The sequence below is a fragment of the Heptranchias perlo genome, chromosome 32, assembly GCF_035084215.1.
Source record: "Heptranchias perlo isolate sHepPer1 chromosome 32, sHepPer1.hap1, whole genome shotgun sequence".
NCBI lineage: Eukaryota > Metazoa > Chordata > Chondrichthyes > Hexanchiformes > Hexanchidae > Heptranchias > Heptranchias perlo.
In genome coordinates this window covers 1,940,197-1,961,221 of record NC_090356.1, presented here as the reverse complement: position 1 = coordinate 1,961,221, position 21,025 = coordinate 1,940,197, and the positions used below count along the sequence as shown (strand labels likewise).

Genomic DNA, 21,025 nt, shown 5'->3' with positions numbered 1-21,025 from the left:
TTAATCTCATTCCCATGCTCTTTCCCCATAGCCTGGGAGGTTATGTCCTCTTGATCTAGATTTCCCCACCAGTGGAAAAAGTTTCTCTCTATCTGTCCCATCAATTCCTTTCAAAATCCTAAAAACCTCAATCAAATCACCCCTTAACCGTCTGTATTCCAGGGAGTACAAGTCTATTAAGGGATATGGAAGCAAGGCAGGTGGATGGAGTTAGGATACAGATCATGGTGGAACAGGCTTGAGGGGCTGAATGGCCTACTCCTGTTCCTATTTTCCTATGTTGAATCAAAACTTGAGCCCAATAGGTGCAGCTGACCAAACACAGAGAAACCATTTAATGCATTTCACAGCACTGACTGTTGAGTGAGTTATGATGCAATCTGAGCACAGGCACAAGGCGTGGCGACTCTAGACAGAGTCCAGTCTAACCTTATTTTTGAATGTTGGGATCTGCAAGGTTTAAACCGCTGTGATGGATGTTGGTGGGCCCCACTAAATTAAATTCGAAAACAAAAGACTGTACGCACCCATCTCCTCCCTCCGGCCCTCAGAACTTAAAACTAATTTTTGAAATGTGTATATACATATGATACAAAAGGTGAAGGATGAGCTGTTGCCGATTTAAATGTGAGATGCTGCTGTCGGGCTGTCGGTGAATGTTCCCCTTTAAGGCAGAGGTAAGTGTGCTGAGTGTGAGCTGTGGGCGGGGAGATGTTCTGATCCCACTGCATGGTGACATCAGGATTGAGAGCCCGCCTTATTAAGCAAGCTGCGGGGCTCATTGCAACAGAGAAACATTTAATTAGAGTCAGGAGCCAGAGCAAGAGTCAGAGTGGAGAAATGCTGCTGTGTTTACCACCGCACTGAGCCGGGACTGTTGGGGAAATTGGAGGAGAATTTGCGCCGGATTTCCTGCCCCATGAAATGAGCAGGAGGTAGGTGAGATTCAGATTCCGACTCACTCTCTCCCCTAACATTTCTGGTATCTTTCCTGTTTTAAAAGTTTTCCCCATTCACGGTTTGGGTTTTTTTTTTGTTCTTATCATTTTGTCACCTCTCCCTAAACCCTTCCTGTTTCTGCTCAATCTCGCTGCTAATTCCTTTGTTAGAAACTACAATATTCTCCGAGAAACTCGATATCGTCTTTTATTGCGGTGCTGCCTGAACAAAAACCCCAATAAATTATTAGCCGTGAGCCACTCCGATCAGTTTAATGTATAACCTGAACTGCAGCAAGAGTTTTACACTTTTTCAAAACTCTTTCCAAAGTAAAGAAACTTAACTTATTTTGCATTAATCTTACAAGAGGATTTTTAAAAAATACTAAATTAAAGCTGGTTTAGTATTAATTCCGGGTTTTTATATTGGAATTGCATTTTCTCTTCCTTGGCTCTGCTTGGTTTATCACTGATCTTAACGTTGTTTGCAGCCGAGTGGGGTCTGAGATCCGTTCCTGACTCAGTGTGTAAAGTGACTCTGTATTTTGCAATGCTTAAATTAACCTGTTACCAGGAACTGGCCACTCACCTGAACACAGGGGGCTGGCGAGCCCATCCTGCGTGTCTCTCCTGCAAATCAGGTCCTTCCACAGATCATTGTTTTAAACTAATTCCATAGTGAGACACTCACCATTGCCCGAGCGTCTGCTGCGCTTTTAAATAAGGGGTCCTTTTGTGAACTATTAAACCAGCTCCCACCAATTGTTTTGGAGAGAGTGCTCCTCAGGTCTGTGGTCTATTAGTGGTGGACTGATTGCTGTAGGCTTCAGTTATTAAAGGATTAATGGGTTCACGGCCTGAGCTCTAGAGTAAGTTTATAGTGTTTCCCCTGAGTCGTGAACCAGTCGATAGTAAAGGTGTCTCAGGGACTGACGATTTAAAGTGGCTTACTCGCTTCTGCCTGTTTCCTGCAGCTGCCCAGTTTTTTTTAACTCTCTGTTTACAGGATCTGAATGGTAGTTTAACTAGTTTGGGCTGTGCTGTTACTGGACCTGTTCCAAAATACCCCAGTAAATTCCATTTTAAGATGATAACCAATTTCTAACCCTGTGAACCATGGACTAGCTGTGAGCACATGGCTCTAGTAAATTTAAAAACTGGTGACAAACCATATATGGTGTTCCCAGGCTGCCCTGAGAAGGACCCACACTGACTGGATGAGAATATTTAGGTGGCGGCACTGACACAGCCCGACCGTCCCACAAACTGCTCTCTCCCAGTTTGCTCCTTCTACTCTGCTGCTGGGTACAGTCCCACTAGTGCTCACTCCCCCACCCCGGTATCCCAACTGAGTGGCTGGTCTCTGGGAACGTAGATAATGAATATCAACAGGTGGCTGAGAGGAGCATCACATCCCTGTCCTCACCCAATATCCACCAGCACCTCCAGAAGGGGTCACTGGATAGTGATCAAGAGCAGGAACACTGGCTGATTTCAACCCCCAGCATTACAGCAGTGTAGTGGTTCTGTTACTGGACTAATAATTCAGAGATTGAGTTCAAACTACCCTGGTGGGATTTGAGAATTTGAATTCAGTTTTTTTTTAAAAAAACTAAGTGTGCTACAGTACTTAGAAAAAGAGCTGTGTTTAATTTGGCAGCAGGGGTTGAATACCATAGGATGATACAGCACAGAAAGAGGCCATTCAGCCCATCATGCTTGTGCCAGCTCTTTGGAAGAGCAATCAAATTAGTCCCACTCCCTTGATTTCTCTTCCCCCCCCCCCCCCCATAACCCTGTAAATTTTTCCCTTCAACTATTTATCCAATTCCCTTTTGAAAGTTACTAAAGAATCTGCTTCCCCCACCCTTTTCAGGGAACAGTTGTGTGTGTGTGTCAGGCCCTCCTTTCAAAGAAGTCTCACTGGGCACAGTAAGTGGTCCTGAGCTCATGTGATCTGGGTTTTGTTTTTCGTGTTAGTATCAATAAACTGCAACACCCACATTGGAAATGTTAAGACATTATTGGTGGTATTACTCACACCTTGTCATTGCCTCATCAAGACCAGTCATAGAAAGCAGTGCTCAGCCAACGGAATGGAGGTTAGACAGACCTGTTCAACACTAGAAAAGGGAATCGTGCTCCTCCTGCCTCTCCCGGGTGTGACAGACCTCCTGTCAGCAGTCACTGCTTCTTTGTTTCCTCGTCATCAGATGGTTCATCTTTTGAGTTTGAATTCAGAGACAAGTGCTGACTGATTGGCTGAAGCACTTTCTGTGCCTTACAGACTTTGACTCTAGGTACGGAGGGTGGGGGTGGAGGGAGGGGCGTTTAACACTTCAGATATTTTTAAGCTATAATTAATGAAGTTTAAGTCCTCTCACTGCCAGTATCTCAGCTCCAGAACTAATCCTTGGGTGTCTTTACCTGTGACCCTGTTTGTAAAAGTGAGTAACTGGAGCTTGGTTTCCAGTCAGTTAGGTGGGACAGTGCAGTCTGGGCCACAGACATATCGTCCAGTGTCTTAACACTGGTGGTTATGGGGGGAGGGGGGCCTGGCCGGTTTGAAGATGTGCATTTGAATCTTTCAGTTCAGGATCCTCTGGAGGGAGGGAGGATCAGGGTGGATGAGTTATTTGGGTTGCAGATACCTGGTGAGGTAACAGCGTGTGCCACCTGGAGGGAGGCTTGTGACCTTATTTATTCCCCCTAGGACGGTATGCCCACTAACATGGTGCCTCTGCCTTCTCAAAGATCTTTACACCCTCTCAGGGCAAACAGGGATGGTCAATAAATGCGGGCCTTGCCAATGGTGTCCACATCTCAAGAATTAATATTTTAAAACCCAGTTGTGAGCTGCCTGAATCTACAGCCACTTCTCCCTTTGTTCCTCTTCTCCCTTGTGTTTTTAAATTTCACTAACTATCCCCCTCCTTGCAGTAACTCACTGCCCTGATGTTATGCAGAAAGAGCAGTGTGCTATCATTAAACGGTGGTTGTGAGAACACTGAGTGAAGTATGGGGAAATATTCCCCCAATGTGACCGAGATCCTGTCCATCACTGAGCCCAAACTACTCTTCCCTTCTGACAAACTAAATTACATTGACGTATATTTGTGTATTAGCAAATTTAACCCACTACCTCTGCCCCGGGGCCTGCAATGTTCTGTGTTCTATGATATCTTTTTCTCCCCAATGGGTGAATGCACATCACTGAGCTAAACAGACCGGCAGGTCCCAGGTATTATCTGTGGTCTGCGCTCAGGTAGCCTCAATCTCAGCCTGAGCAACAGTAAGGACGCTCAGTGCAACCTGTGCTAGGGAGAGGCAAAACATGAACCGGGTGGATGCCAGGACCAGGCCTGGCCGTGATGCCCCACATAGTTGAGTGTCCTGCTGACACTCTGGTCAATATTGTCATTCCGCTTGGCAGGAGAGGGGAAATGGGGGGCCTGCACATCACTTCACTCTGCTTCCTGTCCCATTTGTTCCTGCCTTCATTTTCTGGGGGCTTCCATGTGGGTGGTCCAAGCACTTGCCCGTGGCCCCACAAAAATCTTCTCGCACATTCACCCCCCCCAACAAGGGGAGAATCTCCAGTTCAGCTCCATAGTGGAGCCAGCAGGAGGTTTGGGTTCTCGGTCTCTCCTAAGTAAAAGCACTTTTTAATCTCTGCGCCTCGGCCTGCGCCTGGGAGTCTCAATATTTAAAGAAATCCTGTGGTCGTCTATTGGTCGAAGCAGTTTGACTTTTGGCTGAGCCTAATCTAGACAAATCGGTACAGCTGGTGAATCCTGGTGTTTGATGGCAGGGTCATGGTGTTTCTTATGTACTGGGTGGTAGATTGAAGGGGTGACTGCTGAGCATCAGTATAAAGCTTCACCCTAGTATGAGTTGAGGTTTTTTATGTTCTGACCTTTCAAACATTTTACAGCTCCCGTCTTTAACTCACTATCCAATTTTTATAATAAGCAATGGTTAATTATTATAACTTTTTATATCGCCTCTGCTCTTCAACGGCCAGCATCATTCTCAGTCAGAAGGTTGCCATAATGCAACTCTTAAATTACCTTCCCCATCAAAGGCGCTCGTCAGACAGTGCACCGAGTGGCACCAACTGGAAGGAATCTTCCCTCCCACCCACCCCATACAGCCGAGTTCTGATAATCGCTCCTGTGAAACGCCTTGGGACGTTTTACCAGGTGAAAAGCACGAAATAAATAATGTTGAATTCTCTCCCCAAGGGATCCACCAATCCAATCCTGTTCGTGTGAATGTTGTTCATAGTCCATTAAATAAAAACAACACAAAATTCTGAAAACTCATGGCAGGTGAGCCAGTATCTGTAACGAGAAAAGGACAGGTTAACCTTTTTAGGTATGTAACTTTTCAGCGGCAGCCAGCTGTGGTGTCCTGGTTAAAAGGGACCTTCGCTTCCTGACCCACCTTGAGGGGGTGGGGTGAGTCCTGCAGTCTGTCAGCTGTGACATTACTGAGGGAGAATCAATCGATGAATAATTCAAGATTCCCCTCTCTCGCTCTCTGTAGGAATGTAATGCCCTGTTGACTTGAGGAGAACACACAGACTTTAAAGGATTGGTGCATTCCCAACATGTCAAGTGCTGGACTGGCAGCACAAGAGATCCGAGATCCACAATCCACTGAGTAACTGCTTCCTGCACAGTGTCATCAACAACAAAAGCTGCTGGAATCAATCGAGCACATTGGACAAGTGAGTACCTCAACACGGTGTCGTTTGGAATTGGGCGAGAGCACTTTGTGTGGCCAACCTCCGACTTTTGTCCCAAATCGATGAAGGCCGTTTGTGACCATGTAGCATGACTTCCAAAAGGCTTTTTGTGACCAGGACCCCTCCTGTCCCTGGTGAGTTTGGGGGTTGACCTGGGGGCCTTTGCTGAGATTGCAGTTTCGATGCAAGGTGGTTAAATTCCTGGATAACACCAAACAAAGGGAATCAGTGCAGACAGCCGTGGTCTTGTGCACAAGGAAAAAGCTCAACTGGGTTTGCATCTGGGCTGATCAGAGGGAAACTAAGTTCAGTGAAGATATTGTATCCCAGGAGACTGAGCAGGAAGCACATACATTCCATGGTTGGGGTAGAACTTAGCAATAGGGAAACAGAGCTGTGGTATTGATTGACTCATTGGTTACCGTGTTTAGACACAATGAACAGGGTGCTGGGTAATATTGCCGTATCTGCTCTGACACTGCAAAGACCCCGTCTGGGTACAGTTCTAGTTACAGGTGTAAGACGAGGCCCCTGCAGTACAGAGTTGAATAACGGGGCTGATCCCTGGGATCGAAGGTGGGAGCTGTGAACTCTCGAGCCACCAAAAAAAAACATTCAGAGGGGTATTTAACGGGCTAGAGAAAGTAAACGTGAACAATACCTTCGAGTAGCCCAGGGCACAGGGTCAGGAAGTATTGCTTTACATGGGATGATTGACAGCTGAATTAGGGCCACTGGGTGGAGCCAGGACACTAGGGTCATTTGAGAAACAACTGGATTTTAAAATTGTGGGGGGGGGGAGGAGTTGGTGTTCTAGAAGGATGGGATCAAAGGGGCTGAAGGGCCTTTGTCCTCTGAAGTGTTCTTGTGATGGGCTGGTCACACAGACAGAACATTGTGTTTTTCTGTGATTTCAGCCTCTACTTTGCAGACTCCACAGCCATGACTTGCACTTTGAATGCTGTTCCCCATCAACAGACCTACATCATGGCTTCAACCAACAGTATGTATCCCACCCCAATGGGGCTCGCTCTTCAAAGTTTGAGATTTTGAATTCAATTTAAAAAAAAAAAAAGAAAAGCTGGTCTCAGTAAAAGTGACCATGAAGCTGTCAGATTGTCGGAAAAACCCAACTGGTTCACTAATGTCCTTTAGGGAAGGAAACCTGCCGTCCTTACCTGGTCTGGGTCTATACATGACTCCAGTCCCAAACCAATGTGGTTGACTCTTAACTGCCCTCCTGAAGTGGCCTAGTAAGTCATCCAGTTGTATCAAAACCTGGTTCCAATTGTTCAAGAAGGCTCACCACCACCTTCTCAGGGCAACTAGGGATGGGCAATAAATGCCAGCCTCGCCCATATCCTGAGAATAAATTTAAATAAGATATGTATTTAAGTGGTGGTCTTGTTCCCCGATGCCTGAGTGTAAATCTCCTGCCTGCTGAGATACTGAACGGTACAGACTGGGCGAGGGTCTGTCCCTGGTCTGTTGTGTTGGCTAATATCAGCTGAGCTTTACCATTAGTGCTTCAAGTGAGGTTCACCGTCCAGTGATTCCTCGGCCAGGCTCACACGTGAAAAGTGATCACTTGGGTGAGGTACTGAGGGGTGGCCAGTGGCTGTGGAGCCCAGACCCCAGCGAGAGCCTGAGTCTTCAGAAGGGGGAAATTTGCTGTAACAGTGTTTACATTTTTAAAAAGTATTTTTTCCTCCTCCAATAGGGCAGGAAATGGAGCCACTTAGGCTGGACAGACACTGCTGTTTCAGGAGTTGTCTCAGAGCGTCCTTCAAGAAGCCACGGCCACCTCCTCTGACAATACCCAATGGTGAGGAGCCATTTGTACAACTGGAGAAAGATCAGCTGCTCTCTCCGTTTAAGAGACTGTCAGTGAACGGCACTGTGCTGTCACCACCTCCGACACCAGTGAAAGGGGCACCTCCGCCAACTAATTCTGGGTGTGCTGGTGATCGCAGCTCGAAGCCGCTCCCTCCGCTGCCCGTCGCTGGTGATGTGTCCTTCGATGACATGGACAGTGAGGTGGAGTCCATTACAAGCTCCGAAACTGACTCCCTCTTGCAGGACTGCAGGCCGTTGAGCTTCAGGTACGGTGCTCCCAGCAGAAGGAGCTTCCGTGGGTGTGGGCAGACCAACTATGCCTACTCCGAGGGTGCCAGCCGCACTAGATTGCCAGAGAGTTGCCATGCGGCAAAAGACAGTAACCTGGGGAACCAAGAGATTGCTGAGCAACCTGCTCCGCCTCATCGCAAATTACGGCGTTCACATTCGGGCCCGGCCGGATCGTACAACAAACCCATCGTGTTGAAGAATGCGAGCTGCTTATTGCGCTCGTCACCGAACTCCAGCGAGGTGAAGCCAGAGGTCCCTCCTCGAGTCCCCATCCCCCCTCGGCTGGTGAAACACGACTACCGGAGATGGTCTGCGGAGGTGATGTCGGGCACGTACTGTGAGGAGGACAGGCCACCAAAGGTCCCTCCGCGGGAACCAGTGTCCAGAAGTAACTCGCGCACCCCAAGCCCCAAAAGCCTCCCAGCCTACCTCAACGGGGTGATGCCTCCGACACGAAGTTTTGCCCCCGATCCCAAATACGTCAGCAACAAAATCCTGCAGCGGCAGAGCAGCGATGGGGCCGCCATGCGGGTGCCCTGCATTTTACCGATCATCGAAGATGGGAAGAAGGTGAGCTCCACACACTACTACCTGCTCCCTGAGAGGCCCCCCTACCTGGACAAGTTTCAGAAATGTTTTGTGGAGGCCCAGAGCACATGGGAGCCAAACGATTGCACAGAAGAGAGCTTCCAAATGTTTGCATTGAACAAGCCAGAGATGGTAAAACAGAAACCCGTGGCCTTTGTAGAGTCTCCCTAGGTTTTGACGGGGCAGCAAGAAAAAGGCAGCAGTGAGGGATCGTCCCAGGATAATCAAGGCCACTGAAAGATGGACAGAATCGCAGAATGTGATCCCAAAATTCCAGGGAAAATCCCACTTTTTATAAAAAGTGGAATTTGACTCAAATCGGTCGCTGTAAACCAGAGGCCCTTGAACAGGTCACGGTGTCCAGGAGCCCGGTTGGGTTTCCTGTACAGTAGTTTTGTGACCTTTTTCACCAGGACGTTTCATGATTGTTTTTATTGCACTTTATGTACTTTTTTTGGAACATGATGAAGTGGGCGGGGCGCGCTGCCTCGGAGGGCGCGAATCTCTGGTGAAACCAGCACAAGAGTCGATTAGTTTTTATGACCAAAACTTTTTTATGATTTTATTATCTAACTGTTCAGAGACCCTTGTGAGTGAGAAACTACAGCAATTGTTACTGGGCAGTGTACAGACAATGCTTGGAATCAATCCAGCTCAGGGATGCTCGATGAAGGTCACTGCTAACTTAATGGCTGTTTTAAGTGAAAAGTATTAAGCTAAAGTGAAGGGATTTGATTAAAAGTTTTTGAAGCACAGAACTGCCACAAGTTCATGTCTCTGCCTCTTTCCCCCTGCCCAACAATTCACAGCATTTATGTCAGGGATGTGGAGCAGCCCAAGGGTCCGAAGCAGTGCAGTCACTGATCCATTTTGGTTAGAAGGTTAACTGAAGTGATCCAGCCGTGAATGTGGGATGGTGATTGTGGGGGGCTGGGGGAATGGAGAGGGATGGGCTCGAGACACTGGGTGTCCTCTCTTCTAATATGCACCTGCAACGTGACCCACGCCTTTTTTTAATATAAACCTACAACGGGTAGCAAACAGGCTCCAGCTGTTTATCGAGAGTTACTGTGGTGGAGACTGGTGGGATGTGTGTTCCACTGGCTGCCCTCTGATACCTTACGTAACTGGTCGTTCTTCATGTGATGGTGGACATTTGACCATGGAGGGCATCACAGTTCATCCCAATCCTGCCCTTGCATGGACTTTCCTAAATAGTGATCAGGTGCAGGACTCCTGCGCACCCCCCCCCAGAGGCACTGAGGTCAATAGTAGCTATCGCACTCCTCCCCGGGAGTTCCTGTCGTCACTACTCTCGAGTGGTGTTCGGGTAGGGCTATGCTTTACTCAAAGTTTGTGTCGTTGGCTCCTGTGCTGTCCTTGAGCCTGGAGACTATCAGAGGCTTGGACTCCATTCCCCCTCCCAATCCCGAGCCAGCACTTAACATCACTCCCATCAGCTGGAGTCGGGGAGGGAGAGAGGAGAGAAACCATTCACAAAGGAGGTGACTGAGCTGGTGGTCGCCCTCCCCATCCTGACATTAAGCTTGCTGCCACAGGCTGCCCCAGAAATCAGACGGTCCCCTCATACAGACTTGGGCAGTTATTGAGGAACTAAGAGGGAGAGCTGTAGGCAAACAGCTGGCTACTAAAATAGAACAAAAAGGGATGAGTGATGCAGGGTGAGACTCTACTAACCTGCAGACTAGTTTACATGATAGATTACTGGGGACCTACGTGAAGAATCAGTGCAGTTGCTTGTATTTGAAAATAGTTTCACATGCTAGTGACTCAATTAACTGCATGTAACACATATGAAGGCCTATATTACTGCTCTTATATCCTCACTGGCTGTAACATATCTTATTTCTGTAATATTTGTTGAAATGCTGCAGAACTGTGTGTCTGTGGTCTGTGCAGTATTATTGGGATATCATTAACTACATTTATTTAAAAAAAATTACCTTTCTTAATGTCTGTTTTTATTTTAAATTATTTCTGTGCTGTGTTTGATGATTAGTGCTATCAATTAGCTGCCTATAAAGGGCTCAATCCTCCAACGTAATTTGGCAGTAAATCTCTCGGTGGTACAATAAGCTGATGCAAGATAAACAATTCAGTACAATTCACCTACGCAATGTGCAAACTCAGACTTGATCCTCAATGATCCAGGATATGTATCTCCTCTGGGATGTGATCTGGAATTTGTTCTCTTGTAGTCTAATTGACGGTGAGAGCAAGTCCTGTTAATGTGTTCCGGGGAGGCCCCTTTAACATGGACCAGCTGCACAGTGTCCAACAGGAGTGTGTCGTTCACTCTGGTGTCTACAGATGTACAGGAGCTGAGACTGAAGCACACATGAGCCGTACTGTACAGGAATGATTCCCTTTTACCCAGTGTGTAGTGGGAGGGAAATGAGTTGCTTTACCTTGTACTGGTGAAGGAATGTAATTTGACAGGACCAGGCTGAGTGCAGTCTATGGATACATCTGAGGAGGGTATGTAACAAAATCCAGGGACATTTCTACACCTTGAAGTTGGAGATATCTTCAGAATATAAGAAATTCTCAATAATTTGAAGGCCCTCAGGCCCATTAAACCTGTCCCTTTCTCATAGCTAAACTCCCTCTTCCCCATATCCCTCAACCCCACCTTCAGTTTCTAATCTATGCTATTCATTCACCAAGCGATTAAACTCTAAATGGCCAGAGGCTGTGTTTACTTAACAACGCTTAAGTCTTAAAAACAGACACCGCTTCACATTAGCAGCAACAGCAGCCATAGAATCGTAGACTGGTTACGGTACAGGAGGCCATTTGGCCCATCAAGCCTGTGCTGGCTCTTTGTAAGAGCAATCCAGTTAGTCCCATTCCCCTCACTTTTTCCCCTTCAACTATTTATCCAATTCCTTTTTGAAAGCCATGATTGAATCTGCTTCCACCTCCCCTTTTGGGCAGTGCATTCCAGATCATAACTACTCGCTGCATTTTTAAAAAAAAGTTTTTCCTCACATCACCTTTGGTTCTTTTGCCAATCTCCTTAAATCTATGTCCTCTGGTTCTTGACCCTTCCAGCAACAGGAACAGTTTCTCTCTATTTACTCTGCCTTAAACCCTTCATGATTTTGAATACCTCGATCAAATCTCCTCGCAACCTTCTCTGCTGTAAGGACAAGCCCAGCATCTTCATGCAACAACTTGCATTTATATTACACATGCATTTATACACGATGAGTGAGACACGATGGCCTGAATGGCCTCCTTCTGAGCCCTAACTTTCTATGATTCTATTCTCATCCCAATTCCCTGCCCTTTCCCTTCAGCTGGTGTCACTGGATAATGATGGTTAATTACCCTCCTCCCCACTGCCAGCCCAGGCTGTGGAACCAATCTCTGCCCTTCCTGCTATGTGGAGCCCACCTGGCAGCTGTTTTCACCCAGTGAGCTGCGAGGGAACTGAGGGAGGACTCTGAAAGAATCCTGCTGTAATGTTAGTAGTTGTAGTTCTGTTGGTCCAATGTTTCGCTGGCAGAAGCTTATGCACACGAATAAACCTCTCGATCCAGCCCATCATTGACGGCACTGATTGTTGACAGTCTGTGAATGTTCAGCAAACGAGTCCCAAAAGGCGATCGACAAGTTCCACGGTGCTGGGGCAGGTCAGACAGGGAGCATCACGTCATTCACAGGAAAGCAGAGTAGCATCGCGACTGCAGCCTTGTCTAAAACCAAGTCAATGGAAGGTGCTGAGATCCAACAGACCCAACATCTGGCCCTGCAGCTGGAAATGCAGTTTGTAAAATCTTTTCCTCGCAGGTCAACAGAATCAACAGGTTATTTTGGGCATTTTTGACCAGAAATTAGTTTTACAAAGTCCGAGTGACAAGAATACTCAGCTCCAAGATCGCGCTCACACACACACTCATACACACACTCACACTCACAGATACAATCTCTCACACACACACACTCACTTACACTCATCCTCACACATACATAGAGATACACTCTCCCACACACACACTCACTCATACACACTCACACTGCTTCATCAATGACCTTCCCTCCATCATAAGGTCAGAAATGGGGATGTTCGCTGATGATTGCACAGTGTTCAGTTCCATTCGCAACCCCTCAAATAATGAAGCAGTCCGAGCCCGCATGCAGCAAGACCTGGACAACATCCAGGTTTGGGCTCATAAGTGGCAAGTAACATTCACGCCAGATAAGTGCCAGGCAATGACCATCTCCAACAAGAGTCTAACCACCTCCCCTTGACATTCAACGGCATTACCATCGCCGAATCCCCCACCATCAACATCCTGGGGGTCACCATTGACCAGAAACTTAACTGGACCAGCCATATAAATACTGTGGCTACTAGAGCAGGTCAGAGGCTGGGTATTCTGTGGCGAGTGACTCACCTCCTGACTCCCCAAAGCCTTTCCACTATCTACAAGGCACAAATCAGGAGTGTGATGGAATACTCTCCACTTGCCTGGATGAGTGCAGCTCCAACAACACTCAAGAAGCTCGTCACCATCCAAGATAAAGCAGCCCGCTTGATTGGCACCCCATCCACCACCCTAAACATTCACTCCCTTCACCACCGGCGCACTGTGGCTGCAGTGTGCACCATCCACAGGATGCACTGCAGCAACTCGCCAAGGCTTCTTCGACAGCACCTCCCAAACCCGCGACCTCTACCACCTAGAAGGACAAGAGCAGCAGGCACATGGGAACAACACCACCTGCACGTTCCCCTCCAAGTCACACACCATCCCAACTTGGAAATATATCGCCGTTCCTTCATTGTCGCTGGGTCAAAATCCAGAAACTCCCTTCCTAACAGCACTGTGGGAGAACCGTCACCACACGGACTGCAGCGGTTCAAGAAGGCGGCTCACCACCACCTTCTCAAGGGCAATTAGGGATGGGCAATAAATGCCGGCCTCGCCAGCGACGCCCACATCCCGTGAACGAATAAAAAAAAACATTCACAGATACACTCTCCCACACATACACTCATACACACTCACTCACACTCACAGATACACTCTCCCACACACACACTCATACACACTCACTCACACTCACAGATACACTCTCCCACACACACACTCATACACACTCACTCACACTCACAGATACACTCTCCCACACACACTCACTCATACACACTCACACTCACAGATACACCCTCCCACACACACACTCATACACACACTCAGATGCACTCTCCCACACACACACTCACTTACACTCATACATGCTCACACTCACAGATACACTCTCCCTCACACACACACTCACTTATACACACACAGATACACTCTCCCATGCACACACTCACAGATACACTCTCCCACGCACACACTCACTTACACTCATACTCATACACTCACTTACATACATACAACTACACTCTCCCACACACTCACTTACATTCACACTCATACACACTCACACATACATACCCACATACACTCACTCATACACACACATACAGATATACTCATACACACTCACACACATACATACAGATACATTCTCCCACACACTTACTTACACTCATACACTTACACACTCACACCCTCACTCACTTACACTCATACACACTCACACATACACTTACACTCATACTCATACACACACATACACACTCACAGATACACACACTCCCTCACACACACACACACATACATACTCTGATATACACACTCACAGACATATATACACACACAAATGCACACATGTACACAAAAAGTTTTTACAAGTAAATTAAGAAAAAGATGGTGGTTAAAAGTAATGTGGGCCCCCTAGAGACAGGCGTAGGTGACATTGTAATAGAAAATAAGGAAATGACAGTCTTGCTAGATAATTACTTTGTATTGTTCTTCACAGTAGCAGAGTACCAGAGATATAAGGAAAAATAAATCAAGGGGAGGAATTTACTAGATTTAATATAATGATAATGGAGAAAATAATGAGACTGAAGATTGACAAATCTCCAGGACCTAAGGTTTCCACCCCAAGAAATTAAAAATAGGTGAGGGAATTGCAGACACTTTTGTCATGATTTTGCAAAACTCTATTGATTCAGTGATTGTCCCCTTGGATTGGAAAACTGCCAATGTCAGTCCATTATTTAAAAAGGGTGGGAGAGAGAAACAAGGAAATTATAGACCGATTGGTCTAATATCAGTTGTGGGGAAGTTACTGGAATCTGTTACTAGGGACAGATTGACTCAACATTTGGACAAATATGAGCTGATCAGAGAGAGCCAGTGTGGATTTGTAAAGGGTGTCATGTGTAACGAACCTAGTTGAATGTTTTGAGGTGGTAACAAACATGGTAGATAAGGGAGTGTCTATGGATGTTATTTACATGGACTTCCAGAAGACTTTCGATAAAGTTCCACACAAGAGACTGTTTGCAGAAATTAAAGCACGTGGAATTGGAGGCAACCTGTTGACATTGGAGGGAATTTGTTGGGAGGTAAGAGACAGAGAGTAGGGATAATGGGTATGTACTCAAATTGGCAGGATGTGACTCGTGATGTCCCCCAGGGATCTGTACTGGGGCCACAGCTTTTCACTATATTTATAAATGACTTGATGAAGGAATAGACAGCCATATATCCAAGTTTGCTGATGACACTAAGTGAGGTGGCACAGTAAATAGTGTAGGTGGGAGCAGATATCTGCAATAGGGACATTGATAGATTAGGTGAGTGGGCAAAACTGGGGCAGGTGGAGTTCAGTGTGGGACTGAGATCATCCACTTCAGACCGAAGAACGATCGATCAGAGTATTTTCTAAATGGTGAGAAGCAGGAACTGTGGGTGAGCAGAGATTTCGGGGTCCAAGTACAGAAATCACTAAAAGCTAACGGACAGGTACAAAAGATAATTAAAACGGCGAATGGAATGTTGGCCTTTATCTCGAGGGCTGGAATATAAAGGGGAGGAAATTATGTTGCAGTTTATATAAATCTCTGGTCAGAGCCCACCTGGAGACTGGGTTCAGTTCTGGGCACCGCACCTCAGGAAGGATATATTGGCCTTGGAGGGGGGGCAGTGCAGATTCACCAGAATGATACCGGGGCTAAAAGGGTTAAATTATGAGGTTTGTATAGTCTAGGCTCGAGTTTCGAAGATTAAGGGGTGATCGAATCGAGGTGTTTAAGATGATTAAAGGATTTGATAGGGTCGATAGAGAGAAACTATTTCCTCTGGTGGGAGAGTCCAGAACAAGGGGGAATAATCTTAAAATTAGAGCCAGGCCGTTCAGGGGTGATGTCAGGAAGCACTTCCTCACACAAAGGGGAGTGGGAATCTGGAAGTCTCTTCCCCCAAAAAGCTGTTGAGGCCGGGGGTCAATTGAAAATTTCAAAACTGAGATTGATGGATTTTTGTTGGGTCAGGGGATTAATAGTGAGGAACCAAGGCGGGTAAATGGAGTTAAGATACAGATCAGCCATAATATAATTTATTGGCAGAACAGGCTCGAGGGGCTGAACGGCCTCCTCCTGTTCCTATGTTCCACACACAAACACACTAATACACACACACATAGACACACTCATACACACGTGCAGACACACACGCACAGCTAGACAAGCACACAGACACACTCATACATGCACACACTGACACACTCATACAGACACACTCATACACGCACACACTGACACACTCATACACAGACACACTCATACACAGACACACTGACACACTCATACACAGACACACTCATACACAGACACACTCATACACGCACATACACAGACACACTCATACACAGACACACTCATACACAGACACACTCATACACAGACACACTCATACACGCACATACACAGACACACTCATACACAGACACACTCATACACGCACATACACAGACACACTCATACACAGACACACTCATACACGCACATACACAGACACACTCATACACACACACTCATACACAGACACACTCATACACAGACACACTCATACACAGACACACTCATACACAGACACACTCATACACGCACATACACAGACACACTCACATGCACACACAGAGATGCACTCACACACACACCCACACAGATACACTCATACATGCACACACACACACACTCACGCACAGACACACTAATACATGCACACACACACTCACGCACAGACACACTAATACATGCACACACACAGACACACTCATGCACTAATACACACACAGACTCACTCATACACACAGACATCACACATACAGACACACTCACATACACACAGACACACTCATACACGCACACACAGACACACACATATGCAACTAGACACACACACAGACAAACTCATACATACACATACAGACACAGCTAGACACAGCACATACAGACACATTCATGTACGCACACACACAGACATACTCATACACAGACACACACACATACACAGCTAGACACACACACAGACATACTCATACACAGTCGTGAATGGTGGTGGACAATTAAACAACTAACGGTTGTTTATCAATGTGTTTGGGCAACACGATTTATACAGGGCCCTGAGGGGGTAACAAAGTACAGGAGCCTCTAGTGATGGGAAAATGCTTCATTAATGTCTCCCCTGTACTTGGATGCTGCATACTCCAACCCTCCATGTTGGAATCAGGATGGCTTTGCATATCCTTGGTTACTCCGTGACATCAGTCCTCATTCACATCAGCAGTCACATAGAATCTGGCTCCCGCCGACTTCAGACATCCCTGGAGAAACCCCAATAAACTCCACGTGGAGCGAAGGTATGGAGAGCTGAGAGGTTGCAGGCATGTGGATGTTCCCTTCCCGATCTGCCTCATCCCCCATGCTACACCCCCTCCCTCTGTATTGCACCCTCGCTGTAAGCCCAAAGCATCAAACCAGCATCACAAGCTTGTCAAACCAGTCACCGCCCCCCTCCCCCTCTCAGTAATCTATAAATAGATTGAAACAAGGCGCCCTCAGGATGCCATTAACCTGGTTCCAGCCCTCTTTTCATTCATCTACAATCCACAGGAATCCCGACTGACAGGTGTTCTATGAAGAAACACATTGGTCTAGAAGGTATTTTCATGGCCTGCTGCTCACCCAATCAGGTTCCTGGGTGCTTTTCCTGTGGTGTAACACGGGTCACTTCTTGTTGAGGTAGTGACATCATAAATATTCCCGCTTTCCATTTTGTTTTGTTTATAAAGGTTTATCTGTGCCGTGTCATCTAAATGGCACTCTCACTTTCGGAATTTCCAACTATGTCTTTGGTGGAAGGACCTTGGTGTAAGATGCTAAAAATACTACAATTGAGCTCTCAAGGGGTTAAATTCACAGGGTGGCAGTGTTGGGAGATGCAGATCAGAATTCAGATGGGTCGTCTGAACCAGCGGGCTTCAGACAATGAGAGTTGGTGTGGGCATCTCTGTCAGCGTTCATGCCTGTTCTGGTTGAGGTGACTCGATTCATTTAAGCTCAGCAGGGGTATTGCAGGGTCATCCAGTGCTTCCTGCGATCAGAATTGACCAAAAAGGAGAGGGAAAAAAACCCACATTCAGGGTCAGTCAGGGCTAACAGAGGCTGGGAAGGCAGGCCCTAGGCCGAGGTCTGAGCCGGGAATTAAGAAACAGCAGCTTGGTTTGTCCAAACTAGAAGCTGAGCTAAAAGAAAATCGAACAAAAAGTGAACATGCCATCGACTTTAGGCAAACCGTAAGATGTTCTGTGGTTTTATGTTATTACAGGAAGTGTTGGAGGAGAAGGATTGGTCCTTTTAGTCAGTTATGTGTAATCTGCAAAACAAACCAACTCTATGATTTCATCAGGTCAGCCTTGGAGAGGCACAAGTGGGGACACGCACAGGTTTACGGTGTCCAATTCGTATGCCAAGAGAGCGATATTGTTACAAGTAGATAGTGGGCAGGTGAGTCAACGGTGGAATCCACATATGGGAGCGATTGATGCCACTGAACCATGGAGGCATCTACAGCAGATCCGAAACGTGCCAGAGATTACCTCAGGGCTTCGACTGCTCCTCCAACATTGTGTCCATTATCTACATCGTAATATCACCGAGTGTTTATTATTGCAGAACAACAATAATTTACATATCTGAAACATATCGTCCTTTGAACATAAAAAAATGTCCCGAGGCACGACACAAAATTCAATTCTCCATTATCTGCACTGTAACATCATTAGCACCACCTAGTGTCTATTATCTATACCCTGACACTGTTCACCCCTGTTGTCTGTTATCTATACCCTGACACTGTTCACCCCTGTTGTTTATTATCTATACCCTGACACTGTTCGCCCCTATTGTTTGTTATCTATACCCTGACACTGTTCACCCCTGTTGTCTGTTATCTATACCCTGACACTGTTCACCCCTGTTGTCTGTTATCTATACCCTGACACTGTTCACCCCTGTTGTCTATTATCTATACCCTGACACTGTTCACCCCTGTTGTCTGTTATCTATACCCTGACACTGTTCACCCCTGTTGTCTGTTATCTATACCCTGACACTGTTCACCCCTGTTGTCTATTATCTATACCCTGACACTGTTCACCCCTGTTGTCTATTATCTATACCCTGACACTGTAATTCCCTGTTGTCTATTATCTATACCCTGACACTGTTCACCCCTGTTGTCTATTATCTATACCCTGACACTGTAATTCCCTGTTGTCTATTATCTATACCCTGACACTGTTCACCCCTGTTGTCTATTATCTATACCCTGACACTGTTCGCCCCTGTTGTTTATTATCTATACCCTAACACTGTTCACCCCTTTTGTCCATTATCTGACCCCTGATTTCATGATGTCCTTTAGTGTCCATTATCTGCTCCATGATATAATAGCACCTAATATCCATGGTCTTTTGTCTCGTTTCCCCCCATCACCTGCTACGCAGACTCTCACTCAGGGACAAGTTCCATGGACATTGCTGTTACCTCAATTAATCACAAATTTTCCATGGACATAATAGTATCAATAAAATAAAGATTGTGGCGTTAAGAGAGGTTGAAGTCAAGGGCTGTCCAATCTTGTCTCCAGTCTATCTCACAAACTGTGATTACTCTCAATCTCTGATTCTGATTCTTCCTCACCTTATTCTTACCATCTCCCTCTCTCATTCTTATTCTCACTATCTCTGAGTGTTTCTCATTCCTATTCTCCCTCTCACTCTCTTCTAATTCTCACTATCTCTCATTCATTTTTACTCACAATTTCTCTCATTCACGATCTCACTTTTTCTCCCTCTTTCTCATTCGTCTTCTCGTTAACTCATTCTCGTTCGAACTATGTCTCCCTTTAATGGCAGGATTTCCTTTCTCTGCAGTGGTCCTCTTCTGACAATAACCAACCCTCGGATACAACAGCGTAACGTGCAGAATCATAAGGTCCAGTCCTAGTGACTGATTCCTAGGAAACGGAGCTGGGGCAGAAGTGTAAACACTTTAACATATTGCACACCTCACAGATACTAATTAACCACTGAGTAAACAAGGCCAAAACATCTCCCCACATTATAAGTAAACTTCTTCATCCTATATTGCGACTCAGCCCAGGATGAAAAGTTAAACCTCAGCGCAATGAAAATAACGGCAGTTTTTCTACTAAGTTTCCTCCCCTCCTCTCCTGAAGGTGCTGATTCTCACTGGGGTTCAGGTCCCCTCCTCTCCTGAAGGTGCTGACTCTCACTGGGGTTCAGGTCCCCTCCTCTCCTGAAGGCGCTGACTCTCACTGGGGTTCAGGTCCCCTCCTCTCCTGAAGGTGCTGACTCTCACTGGGGTTCAGGTCCCCTCCTCTCCTGAAGATACTGACTCTCACTGGGGTTCAGGTCTCCCCCTCTCCTGAAGGTGCTGACTCTCACTGGGGTTCAGGTCCCCTCCTCTCCTGAAGGTGCTGACTCTCACTAGGGTTCAGGTCCCCTCCTCTCCTGAAGGTGCTGACTCTCACTGGGGTTCAGGTCCCCCCCTCTCCTGAAGGTGCTGACTCTCACTGGGTACGGGTTCCACAAGCACAGGTCATTCTCCAGGATATCTCACCTACATTCTTCTTGTGTGAAGTCTAGATAATGGAGGAAGAGTTAGATAAAGAGTAAAGCTCCCTCTGTCCTGTCTGGTTTATGGTCAATTAATACTCTTTGTGTTGTACCTGGCAGGTGTCTGGTTCTTACTGGTTATTTGGAAGAGAATAAAGCAGACAGACAGACAGGCAGGCAGACAGACAATCAGACATGTACGTAGGTGGACAGGTGGGTAGGTAGATTATAGAGTAGTGTCCAGTGGCTATGTCACCACATGATCCCTGCTGAAGGTTGTATTGCTGGAGTGGTGGGTTCCTGAGGAAGGGCCGGGGCCTGCAGTGAATTGCAGCTCACTTTCCCACTTCAAGTAAAATCCGAGCTGGTCCATTTTGTCGCAGGTGCTGGGATGCCCAGTACATCACAAACAAATGACATCACTTCATTCTCTTGGCTCTATGTGCATTTAACTTCGACCTCTATAAATTAAACTTTTCTCATAAACTATTTAAGAGTGTAGATTGTGGGGAGTGCCCCCTGTAGAAGATGATTCACATTGTGT

At 46.5% G+C, this 21,025-nt stretch overlaps 1 protein-coding gene across 1 annotated transcript; it reads left to right on the top strand.

The window, feature by feature from the left end:
• Nucleotides 1-712: 712 nt before the first annotated feature.
• LOC137300913 (ERBB receptor feedback inhibitor 1-like) lies at nucleotides 713-11,973 on the top strand. The gene is given in 5 exon segments (XM_067970177.1): nucleotides 713-935; nucleotides 5,487-5,592; nucleotides 5,594-5,670; nucleotides 6,606-6,691; nucleotides 7,409-11,973. Coding segments are annotated over 4 exon segments (1,371 nt in total). The 5' UTR covers nucleotides 713-935; nucleotides 5,487-5,550; the 3' UTR covers nucleotides 8,575-11,973.
• Nucleotides 11,974-21,025: the final 9,052 nt, after the last annotated feature.